The 12,850-nt window shown below is 32.3% G+C and overlaps 1 protein-coding gene across 2 annotated transcripts; it reads left to right on the forward strand.

The window, feature by feature from the left end:
• Positions 1–4,783: 4,783 nt before the first annotated feature.
• On the forward strand, positions 4,784–12,545 carry LOC125857595 (ABC transporter A family member 7-like). Of its 2 annotated transcripts, XM_049537208.1 has the most exons (18): positions 4,784–4,963; positions 5,152–5,533; positions 5,639–5,718; positions 5,832–5,976; positions 6,435–6,554; positions 6,642–6,766; positions 7,296–7,454; positions 8,327–8,489; positions 8,580–8,705; positions 8,859–8,942; positions 9,647–10,002; positions 10,094–10,291; positions 10,509–10,618; positions 10,714–10,798; positions 11,096–11,224; positions 11,312–11,417; positions 11,641–11,729; positions 11,960–12,545. In XM_049537208.1, exons 1-18 carry the CDS (start codon positions 4,886–4,888, stop codon positions 12,257–12,259), a joined length of 2,835 nt encoding a protein of 944 aa, XP_049393165.1. In that variant the 5' UTR covers positions 4,784–4,885; the 3' UTR covers positions 12,260–12,545. The 2 variants fall into 2 exon arrangements, with proteins under 2 accessions (XP_049393165.1, XP_049393166.1); XM_049537209.1 differs by lacking the exon at positions 8,580–8,705.
• The last annotated feature ends 305 nt before the right edge of the window (positions 12,546–12,850 follow it).

Raw genomic sequence — 12,850 nt, forward strand, 5'->3', positions numbered from 1 at the left:
TTAGGGTGGTGAAGATCTCTCCTTGTTGTTTCGTAGAAAATTTCAACAATAATAAGTTATTGGCAAGCAACAGAAGCCTCGTGTTTATACTAAGAAAATTTCAATAATGATGATTCACATATCTATAGCCTATCTGTCAAAGCATAACTATCTCAGAATTTGTAGCTTTCAGTTATATACTAGAGTCTTGATAATATATGAGCTTTGTATTTATTAAAAATAAATTAACATCTTAACTGTTATATATTTTAATATTTTCAATATTACTTGTTGAATATATATATAATGTAGAGGTGGATCGAACTCTAGTAAAAAAGGAAGTAAAACTTAACAAGTTCCTTTCCGTACGTAGCTCTTATATATTTACTAGATTTCTCAATATAAATATGAAATTGCATAAAAGTTATTAAATTTCTGAGAACTTCACCCTACATTCTAAATCTACCCCTGAGTTAACCTAATGATTTGGAACTCGTTGGTCATTCGAATATTGTCAAATGAAACGAACGAATGAAGATTTTAGCCTTGTTATGTAAAAATAATTGGCATAATTTTAATTTTCATGGACTTAAGGAATTAACTAATAATATAATCTAATAATGTTTGTACATTATTTTATGTATTGCTTATTAGAAACTTGATTACACATTTTGTATATTGTATTGTTAGAGAAATATAATCACGATTCATGGTTGATCCCAATTTATTTTAGAATTAAGGTGTACTCATTTTACTAATCGTTTTTCAAGTTTTTTTTTTGAATGTTGTCTTGAATATTAAAATAAAATATGCATATTATTTATCACTCCTTTTATTTCAATTTGTTTGTCCTTCTTTTCTTGTTAGTCCCTTTAGAAAAGAATGTTTCTTTTCTCTCTTTTTGCAATTCTTTAATTTTAACTTTTTACCTATATATTTAAAACCACAAAATTTAAGTATACTATTTTGATTTATTTAACATATTTTTAATTTAAAATCACGAGATTTAAAAGTTTTCATCTTAATTTCCTAGTATTTTTTAATTAGAGGAAAAATCACATTGGTCCCCGCAAATTGTAATACGATCCCTCATAAGTCAAACCAACAAATCGTGTTGTTAGAAAATATGTCGTGATCTTCACGTTGATCCTATGCTGTTGTGATTAACTGATTATAACTTAATTTTGTTCACATTGAGGGACAACATGGTCATTTTCCTGTTTGGTAGTGGAGGGCATTTTGGGGTTTTCCAAATATCCAACAATTTCCACTCCATCGTCATATATTCAGGAATTACTGTAGTAATTATCCATCAAATTCACATATTACGTAAGAAATAATATATTAGAAGTATATATTAGAAGACTCGCTCCAAAATAAATAAATTTAAAAAGTTTAATTTTTTCTCTTATAACAATTTAAGGGAAAAGGAAAAAATGTCTGAAATATATCAGAACTTTGATCGAAATTACTGTAACAATCTTGGGCAATACCTATTACCCTACACTATTTAATACTATATTTTAAAGATATATAAGTGCCCAGCGGGACATGTTGCAATACTTATGATGTCCGTGTGAGTACCTATATATCTTTAAAATATACTATTAAATAGTAATAGGTCCTGTCCAAAGTTTGAAATTGTTATAGCAATTTCGATCAAAGTTTAAATATATTTCGAACCCTTTTCTCAATCTTTTAATATACAATTGAATATAATTTATTAGTAATATATTAAGATCGATTTATATGAAAAGTATTATATATGTTGGCTCATATAAATATATTTTTTTTGTTCCTATAAATGTTCTCCACATACTGTCTTGTTTATTTGAATATATATATATATATATACTAGTAAAGAAAGCCAGGCGCTGCCCGGGCCCAACATTAATAAAGTTATATTGTTACTCTCTCCGTCCCATATTAGATGAGAATCTTANACTTCCAGGCTCCCTTCTTAATTAAGAAACGAAACTACGTCAAAATGGAAAGGACGCTAATATATAATTTTATTCAAATTCGTAGACTAAACAACATAATTTGGAGCAAATGTATTTGTCACTTCTCACGTGTTCAAATTAGTTAATAGTGATTAGTTACTTTATTAATCGTTAGACTTTGAATAGCATATTGTGTTAAATAATTAACTCTCTCNCTACTACTTATATATTATACATTATATTATATATATATATGGCTCCTTTTATTTGATGCCACTTGTCGAAAGAAAAGTGAATTTTATTCACTCTTCTTATATAGTAATATATAAGGTTTTATGAACTTCCAGGCTCCCTTCTTAATTAAGAAACGAAACTACTTCAAAATAAAAACACGTAATATATAATTTTATTCAAATTTGTAGACTAAACAACATAATTTGGAGCAAATGTATTTGTCACTTCTCATGTGTTCAAATTAGTTAATAGTGATTAGTTACTTTATTAATCGTTAGACTTTGAATAGCATATTGTGTTAAATAATTTATGGCGACCTCAATTCGTAGAAATTAACTCTCTCTTTTTTTTCCCTTTTTTTTTTTTTTGAGACTTCTGACTTTTTTAATCTTTTTTTTTTTTTTTGGGTAGAAGCGACTTTTTAAATCCGATTCAAAGGTTTTTGATACTAAAAATAAAAAAAGAATAAATTGCCGGGTTAGAGAACTAATTAAACTATTACTCACATTACTTGACATGAATGTGGAGGCATAATCAAGATTTTTTGTTTATAATTTCTAAATTATCTTCCTTCTTATTAATTGGGTTTTGAATAATTTATATCTATATATTGAATAATTTTTTAAATATAAATATAAAAGTTGAACTAAAGTTACTAATTTGAATCAATAATTAACTGGCTTTGTCCCGCAAGATTGTATCAAACAACAAAAAATGTGGCAAATGTGTATGTATGTATGTATAGATTTGGGTTGTCTTTTTTTATTATGCATATCTTCATTGTACGAGAGAGTGAATCGATTTGTTGAGCATGCACATATAATTTAGCGTGAATATATGTGTTGATACAACGAACTAAGGTCTAAGTATATACATACGACTTATCATGACGTTATGAATCAAGATTGTAAGTGTTGATAATTGATACAAACATTAGACCGGATAAATAATATAAGTGACATGCTGGTAACAATTGCAACTATATTCGTATATAAAGTGGGTAGTGGGTGGGTTTATAAATTATATTAATAGGTTATATTATAACAAATAGTTGAGCGTCACGTATTTAAAAAAAATATTAAATAGTTTAAATTTAAAATCGTTAAATAAGTGGTCAATTTTGAACCCACATGTAGATGTAGATGAGAAGGGTATTTTGGAGTCAATAAGTGGATGAGAAGAGTATTTTGGAGCTAATAGGTGGATGAAGGGTAGTTTTGTACCATTTCTAATACTTTAAGGGTATTTTAGGCCCTTTTCCGTTATAACTATTTATGAAATTCACTCTAAATAAAAATAGTAATTTTATCCTATTATTCTTAATTATTATAAGTCATTTACTGTTGAAAAAATAATAAATTAATTAATAAAAGTAAAATAGATATAAAATAATAAATTATCTTTAATTAATATTTAAAGTTAGATAAGTAAAAATTGATATTTATTTTTAATATAATCGACGATAAATAAAGGACTATAATACACTTTCTAATATTTTTGAGATCCGCTTTTGATGGCTATTTGTACTTTGCTTTATTCCTTTGAATTCCTTGAATTTCTCAATCATTGGGCAGATAAATATATTTTAGCTACGTTACGCTATTTAGTTTCTACGGAAAATGACTAAAATCTATCCGGTCCAATCGGACCACCTTAAATTAAATATTTTAATGACATTAAGATCTTATTGGTTTGTACTTATTAAATGTTTTAAATTTAGTTATTCAAATCTCAATTATTAAATTTATTTTTAGATTTTAATCTTAATCATTCAGATTTTAATAATTATTTGTTAAATATATTTTTCTCTTATTACAGTCACTCAATAAATCTGAATAATCTAATATTATTGAGATTTTTATTCTACAATTTTACAAGTGATAGCAGTTCGCAATTACTATCACTATCAACCATTATCTTTATCATCGTCAATCACCATACAATCAATTGTCATCGCATAATTATAGATTAACCCAATGTTAAACCTTCAGGCTATATTGTTAATCATGGATGTGCGAGGAGTGTCGAAGTAATTTACATTGATTGTGGGAGGAAAATTTGGTTGCCCTATATAGGGTTTTATATACGAGTCTAATTTTTGATGTAATTTTAAGAGTTGAGTTAGACCGAATGATCATTTCTTTATGATTACTACTATATAATCCCAACCTAATTCTTTTTGAACAAAACATTAGAGGTGTGATATATGAGAATTTTAATAGCTCAGTTCGTTAACAGTATTATAATATTTGACATAAATTTTTTTTAAAATATTTAGTACGATATTTATAAAAGAAAATATTGAAATATCCAATATGGAACGTACCAAAGTATATAATTATAAACTAGTACTACTACAAAACTAATTCTTTAGACATGAAAATTGAAATGCATCAAAATATTCTTTTTGTGTAATTGATTAAAAATGAAAAATGCTTATACTATATATATATATATATATATTTCTACATATTTTATGTGGTAGTACATAGAATTGAGATATTTTTTTAAAAAGTGAAGTCATAATCATAAAATTAAAAGAAAACAGAAATTATCCAACTGAACCATGCCCTACAGCCATCTGCACATAAAAAGAAGATCCAGTGTACTGGCCACTGACTGAACGTCTGTTCATTCCGATTTCTCAACGAATTTCCTTTCACTAACTTTAAACAAAAGTTTAAAAATAAACCACTTGTAATTCAGAAAAGAGCTGAATTAATGAAACCATGGCGGATTTGGTGCATGGTCCAGCAAGCTTCTCCACTCAAGCCAATGCTCTGCTCAGAAAGAATTTTACTTTTCAGGTTTGCTTGCACTCTATTCTCCGTAGATTCCATTTGTGGGATATCACGGGATACATGTTATTTTGTAAAAAAAAATTGGTACATTGATGTTATTTTTGTTGGTTCACTTTTGTTCATGATATTGAAAAATTTATGTGTGTTTATAAACGTGATATTATTCTTCGTGATTGTTTCTCATTTTGTTGTAGAAACGAGATATCAAGTCAAATATTCGACTCATTTCGGTCCCTATAATACTTTGTTTATTACTAGTTTTCCTTCAAAATTGGGTAAATAAGGAGTTGGATAAGCCATGGAATCGATGCGGCTGTAAATGTGTTGGCAAAAATGATGAAGGCAAATGTGAAGAAGTATGTGGTATCGAATACTCAGATTTGAACCAAGCCGTCAGTTGTTCAATTCCTAGCCCACTGGAGTGGCCACCCTTGTTACAGATACCAGAATCAACGTATCGAGCTGTAAAAACTGATTTTATTTCATATGAGGACTTGCCTGATGATTCGTGCAAGATATCGGGTTCCTGTCCAGCTACTACACTTCTAACTGGAACTAATAAGACTCTTGGAGAAAGTATGAATTGTTTTTTTTGTGATCCTAGTATACTAGAAGTGAACTGAGTATTTAAATTCTTTGATACTATTCCTAATGTATGTCGAATAATGTGGAATTTAATAGGTATGGGTAGAAATTTGTTCAGCAGTGGATCAACTGTGGATTACTCTGACATTTTCTATAGCTTAGCCTATAATGTCTTGGTGAGCCTCTCTGCATTCTGCTTATTCTGTTTTGCTATTTTGCTTGAGATTCGCGGTACATAGGTTCAAAATTTACTAGTTGTTTGATGATGAAACACCTTTCAAATTTTCAGGGTTCTGAGTCACAGACTAAGTATCTGAATTTTCTTGAGGCAGCTTTCTTCTCTAACCTGACAGTCTACAATGTTCAGTCACAGTGTTCTCCTAACTTCACATTTTCTCTTCCATTAGAATTTGGTTCTGTCTCTGTTCAGCAAGGTAGTCGATTTATGTTCATTACTGCTTTCTGAGTTCTGACTAACGTTAACCATTTTGATGTTCTAGATATTGCATGTGTAATTCAGGAAAAATGAACAAGGCTTAGGCTGAAAAAGTAAACCTCTTTTGTTGTAGAACTTGAGTCTACATTTCATGGTTATTGTGTGACCCAAGTAGGATAAGTTTCTATCACGAGAGATCTTTTTAACTTTGATGTTGTAGTATCACCAGACATGCTTCTTGGACTATCTGATTGAATTCCTAGGTTCTTACGTTGACATATGTATACTATGGGAAGATAAGCACATGCTCTCTACCATCCTGTCTAAGATTAAAGCTTCTATAAATACAAATAGTCGAGTATTGTCAAAGAAAATTAGACCCTTCCACACAAACAAGCTTATATCTTTCCCATATTGGGTTTATACAGTTCATAGCTTTGTTAATTCCTGCTGCAGAGATAAGTTGTGTAAAAGGCTTACACTTGTGGCGTAATAGTTCTCATGAGATCAATGATGAGCTGCATAAGGGTTACAGGAACGGGAATCCAGAGGGAAAGATAAATGAGATAATAGCAGGTTTTTTGGTGCTCTCTGCATGAATGTCTTTAAGCATAACTATGCTATTTCAGTATCACATTAATTATGCGTGTTTTTTTTTTGCAGCATATGATTTCCTTAACTCAAATAGGAATGGTTTCAATGTGACTATTTGGTATAACTCTTCCTATAAGAATGGCAAAAGCAATCAACCTTTGGCTTTGACAAGGGTTCCTCGTTCAGTGAATTTGGTAAACTTTCAAAATTCATATCTACACGCACATATCTGTATAAATAATAAAATGCATTTCATATCTACATGCACACACACATATATAATAAATAAGATTTGATGTATGCTTTTAAATTCAGAAAAAGACTTCTTAATTTTATATTCTATGATTGCCTTGTCTAGTTATTGGTACTAGCTGGATGGGACCATAGTCCAATTGAGCATCTTACGTTTGATTTGCTCATTGGACCATACTCTATATTGTCTAATTTCCTTACTCTCTTAAGTTTAAAGAAGAGTTATACTTGATTATGACAAGCAGCAGTTGTTGAAGGCGCCTGGCGTGATAACCCTGAGCTCGTTATGTTGTCAAATTGTCTAGTTAATTGGCAAGAACAAAATTGTATCAAATTGACCATTACTAAGAAATATTAAGTTGTCTGTTCCTTATCTCACTAACAATTCAAAGGTCATCTGATTTTCTTCACGTTGTACTTCTTCTTGACTGAATGAAATGAATATCTACATCTGCTGAATGCTATGTACAGGCATCAAATGCCTACATGCAGGATTTGCTTGGACCTTCTGCAAGAATGTTGTTTGAGTTTGTCAAAGAAATGCCCAAACCAGAAACAAAACTCAATCTGGACTTTGCTTCTCTCCTTGGACCACTATTCTTTACATGGGTGGTTTCACAACTTTTTCCTGTAAGTAAGTATGTTCTGTTTATGTTCTATCGTGATGGGATTTGTTCAATTGACTGTCTCAATCATGTCAGTCAAATCTGTTTTCTGTTAATGCTATCCACTGATGCCAACTTGTCAGCAATCCAGTTCCTAGACAACTTTCTTTGCATTCATCAACTGCATTGTTTAGTATTTATCTCCTTTTATTCCTTGGAGTCATGAGGAGTGAAAGTTAACTCCTTATTTAGTCACTCTATGAGTTTTAAGTCTTCTTCTTCTTCTTCTTTTGGGTGAAAATCACTTATTTCTTGGTTCATGTATGAGAATGAAAATCTGATTTATTCGATAGAAGAGCTAAGAAAATTTTGCACCCTCCATTTCCTCGTGTCTTACTTCCATTTTTAGCTTTTTTCAAAAGAATGCCTTTTTATATATTTAGTAAGTTTTTATCTCCAACATTCACATTTTACCCTTAGTGACATTCTTGTGTAGAAATAACATGGCATGTTTAAGACCACAAAATTCATAGGGTACTTTTGGTATGTTATACACACATTTAGTTTAAGATCACAAAATCCAATAATCTTCTTTACATTCTTAAATTTCGTGTTCATTTATCATACAGTGTCGGGCTTCTTTAGCTCAGCACTTTATCAATCATGAGGTTTGACAGAATGTACAGCAGCTTTCAACTTTTCGTATCTCTGGAATTCCTCACGGGTTATTTTCTTTAGAAACAATATGATGCCTGGTTAAGTTTATCTTATTAATTTGTATCAGAGTAATTGTATATACTTAATAGCCTTTATACAAATGTTATCTTTTTATGCATCATATGATTCTATTTAATATTTTATGCTTGTCATGCTTATTGCATGATTAATTGTGTGCAGGTTGTTTTGATAGCTCTTGTTTATGAGAAGCAGCAAAAACTGAGAATCATGATGAAAATGCATGGACTTGGGGATGGTCCCTATTGGCTGATATCTTATGCTTATTTTCTGTTCGTAGCTTCTATATACATGTTATGTTTTGTGATTTTCGGCTCATTAGTAGGTAATGCTACAGCTACTCAGTTGACCCCTTTCAGTTAACTGGAGTTGTCTGGTACAAATTTCCTTCATTTCCCCTTTTTCTCTTTTGCAGGCTTGAAGTTCTTTTTGCTTAATGATTACGCCATCCAGTTCGTGTTTTACTTCATCTACATAAACTTGCAAGAGTCCCTTGCTTTTTTAGTTGCTGCGTTTTTCTCTAATGTCCAGGCAGCCACAGGTTTGGTATCTGTAATAGAAGTTGTTGTTAATATTGCAACGATTGCGCATATGAAAGAGAATGTTTATGAGAATGATGATGAACCAATTTTTCTTATTAAGTTTCAGCAACTAATATGATATGACGGATTCTGCTTACTTGACATTGTAACAGTCATCGGCTATATAATGGTGTTTGCAAATGGACTGTTGTCATCATTCCTTTTCCAGTTCTTTCTCCAGGATGAAACATTTTCCAGTAAGTTCCGTAATATTAAGGTTGTCTCGCTAACTCATGATTTTCATTGTTGCACCACCTAGTCACCCTCCAAATTGGTGACAGTCCTGTTTTATTGAAGCAGTACATTTGTACTGACCTGCAGTTCATTTGGGCCTTTTGAGGGGATTGCATCATTCAATTTCTAAAGTGGAAATTAATGGCATGGTTGTCTCTTTTATCTGCTTTCTAGAGCTATCAGGAAATAGTAAATTTTGTTTAAGGGAAGCTATAGGGCTTTGTTCACTTTTGGACACAAACACTATGGAATTGACGTCCCCCAAACCATTAAAATTCCTGAGAAGAGGAGTCCGGTTGTGTTTCTTTAGGGCAATAAAATTACGAGAACCACTCGTCCTATTGCTACTGTCAAACCTACTATTTCCATGTTGTTTTTTAAAATCTTCAGGCTTTGAATGAAAATTGGAAACAAATTACTGTTAACCTTCTAATTTTCCCTTTCTTTACCAAGGAGCATGGACGTTATATTTTTCATTAGGTGAAGAGAATCAACTTGTCCTTTCCTTCCCTTCTGTGCAAAAAAATAATGTTAGAATTGAGAGACTGGTGTGTTTTGTTTGGCTTCATTTCTCCTGATATTTTGTTTGAGTTGTTGAAAATATTTTAATTGGATATTGCTTCATTTTTGTACTAATCTTCTAGTAAACTCTGTCATGACATTGTAGGAGGCTGGATTATAGTTATGGAGCTATATCCTGGCTTTTCTCTTTTTCGTGGATTTTATGAGTTTTCCCAATATGCTTTCAAGGGTAATTATTTGGGAACGGATGGTATGAGATGGAAAGACTTGAGTGATGGAAAAAATGGAATGAAGGAGGTCCTAATTATTATGTTGGTGCAGTGGTTGGTGTTTCTCTTTCTTGGTTATTACGTTGATCAGATTGCTTCATCAGGGAAAGATCCCCTATGTTTCATGTGGCACTCTAGAAAGAGGCCTTCACCTTCCTCTAGGAAACATAGTTTTAGAAGGCAGGGGTCTAAAGTTTTCGTACAGATGGAGAAGCCTGATATTGCTCAGGAGGTAAATGTTTTAACATTTCTCATGAAAAACATTTTTGCAGGATATGTTTGTCCCTGTCTACAATACTAACCATGGAACTTCCTTTCAACAGCGGGAGAGAGTTGAACAGTTGCTCGAATCAAGTACAGGTCATGCCGTCATTTGTGACAATTTGGAAAAGGTTTATCCAGGGAAAGATGGAAACCCTGAGAAATTTGCAGTGAGAGGATTGTCACTTGCTTTGCCTCAAGGGGAATGTTTTGGTATGCTAGGTCCCAATGGTGCTGGCAAAACTACTTTTATTAACATGGTCAGTCCTGTTGTCTGTTTTGTGCTAGATATATCTTTGTAAATCTTAAGTTTTAGTCACTCAAGGATGTGATCTTAGAGTAGTCACTACTTTTAAAACACATTCTGACTGCCTTGCATTTTGTAGTCAGATAAGGTGCATACTGACTCTTTATTTATGTATTTAGATTGTTAAAAGTGAAACTCAACACCCTTGATTGATAATTTTCTACTAACAGATGATTGGCCTCATAAAACCAAGCTCCGGTACTGCATATGCTCAAGGTATGGATATACGAACAGACATGGATATGATATACACCAACATGGGTGTATGTCCGCAGCATGAGTAAGAATTGCTTTTAGTTGACATTTGATCCCCCCTTCCTACAAATAATATTGACCTAATACTAATTGTCTTTTTCATTTGGGAGTTTATTTCAGCTTGCTTTGGGAAATATTAACAGGAAGGGAGCATCTACTTTTCTATGGAAGGCTTAAAAATCTTAAAGGAGCAGACTTGACACAAGTAGGTTAATGGCTAAGGAGTGCTTGTAAAATTGAACTTATAATCCAAAATGTGTTACAGCAGAAATGTTGATTTAGCGTCAAGTTACAGCAAATTAATACAACTGATTAAATTGATTGTATTCCTCAACTCCAGGATATCTTTACTGATACTATTCAATCTATAGCACAAGCAATTGGTTGATTCTTTACGGGAAATGAATCGTCGAGGCAACTTGAAAGACTAAAATCTTGATAGACTTGACTCCTCATCTGAAGCAATATATATATTTGGTTATTTATACTTTTCTGCCTACAGGCAGTTGAAGAATCTCTTAAGAGTGTCAACTTGTTTTATGGAGGCGTTGCTGACAAGAAAGCTGGTAAATACAGTGGAGGAATGAAGAGGAGGCTAAGTGTTGCTATTTCACTGATTGGAGATCCCAAGGTATATTACTCCTTACCATCCATTTTCGCGGAAAGATATTCCGAGATGTGTATTGATAATATGCTAGTGGTTTATGAAACTCTTTAGGTTGTCTACATGGATGAACCCAGCACTGGACTGGATCCATCTTCACGCAGTAACTTGTGGAATGTTGTCAAGCGTGCAAAGCAAGATAGAGCGATTATTCTCACTAGTAACTTAACATTCTTTATCTTGTTTCTTTGTTTCCCCTTTAAGATGAATGAACTATGTGCACTCAGGACAGTACTAACGAGTTGTATGAAGGGTACTGATAAATGAGATATTTGCCCCAAGCGCAACATACATTTGCACACCTGAATTCTTCCCTTGTTCGTTTCTTACCACTGGTTAATGAGATCATTAATATGACTACTCATAAAGGATAACAATTTCAGCTCATTCAATGGAAGAAGCAGAACATCTATGTGATCGACTAGGAATATTCGTAGATGGCAGCTTGCAGTGCATAGGAAATCCCAAAGAGGTAATCTCAAGCATTTAAGAAGTCCTGCATATTTCTATTATTGATACTGTGGCACAATTCTAGAGTCAGATATGCTTCTTATCTATCTATCTATACTATATTAAAAGCAAGAAGGTCCTTGGAAATGTTGATTGAACGAAGGGAAATGATTGCCAGGGCCAAGTCATTTCTTACCTCTCCAACTGCTTCTTTTTACGTGTCAAAATGTTCTGACCATGTAATTCCAACAGTTGAAGGCAAGATACGGAGGGTCTTATGTGTTTACGATGACAACATCATCAGATAACGAGGAGGAAGTGGAGCACATGGTGCGACACCTATCCCCAAATGCCAACAGGATATACCATCTATCAGGGACACAGAAGTTTGAGTTGCCAAAGCAAGAGGTTAGAATTGCAGATGTATTTCAAGCTGTTGAAAAAGTAAAGAGTAGATTCACAGTTTATGCTTGGGGTCTGGCTGATACAACTTTGGAGGATGTGTTTATCAAAGTTGCTCACACTGCTCAAGCTTTCAATGTTCTCTCTTGACATCCTTGATCACAACTAATCTAATACCACATTTTCTTGAAAGATTGAGTTCAAGTAAGTGTTAGGCTAGGTCAGGAACTAGCGGAGAACTCCAGTGAACCCACGACCTTACGGTTGGAGGTGGAGGGTGGTTACCACATGAGCAACCCACTCTTGTCCTATTTATACATCAATGCCCTGTGTTTATATGGCGTAGTAAGATTTAGGCAAGGGCTTCAATAATTGAACGCTCTCCCTGATAATTAATTACACTATACAAGTAGAATAAAAATAAATATTTTGATTATATACATGGATGAATCTACTTGATATATACAGTCAAACCTTGTTATTACATTAATTCATTGTAACAACATATATATTCAAACATTATTTCAACAACAAATATTTACATAACTAAAAATATACATTATGAAACTATATGAAATACAATACAAACAACTACTAGTATTTTAATAAACCAAGCTTTTGATCCTCATCAACTCTGTTTGTGCTCATCCTCATCGGATTCAGATTCTGAATCTGCAAATCATTGAGATATATACATGCAGTCTAAGATCACAAGCTGGAAGTATATAATATAAACAATAT

This window comes from Solanum stenotomum, chromosome 3 (assembly GCF_019186545.1).
Source record: "Solanum stenotomum isolate F172 chromosome 3, ASM1918654v1, whole genome shotgun sequence".
Classification (NCBI taxonomy): Eukaryota; Viridiplantae; Streptophyta; class Magnoliopsida; order Solanales; family Solanaceae; genus Solanum; species Solanum stenotomum.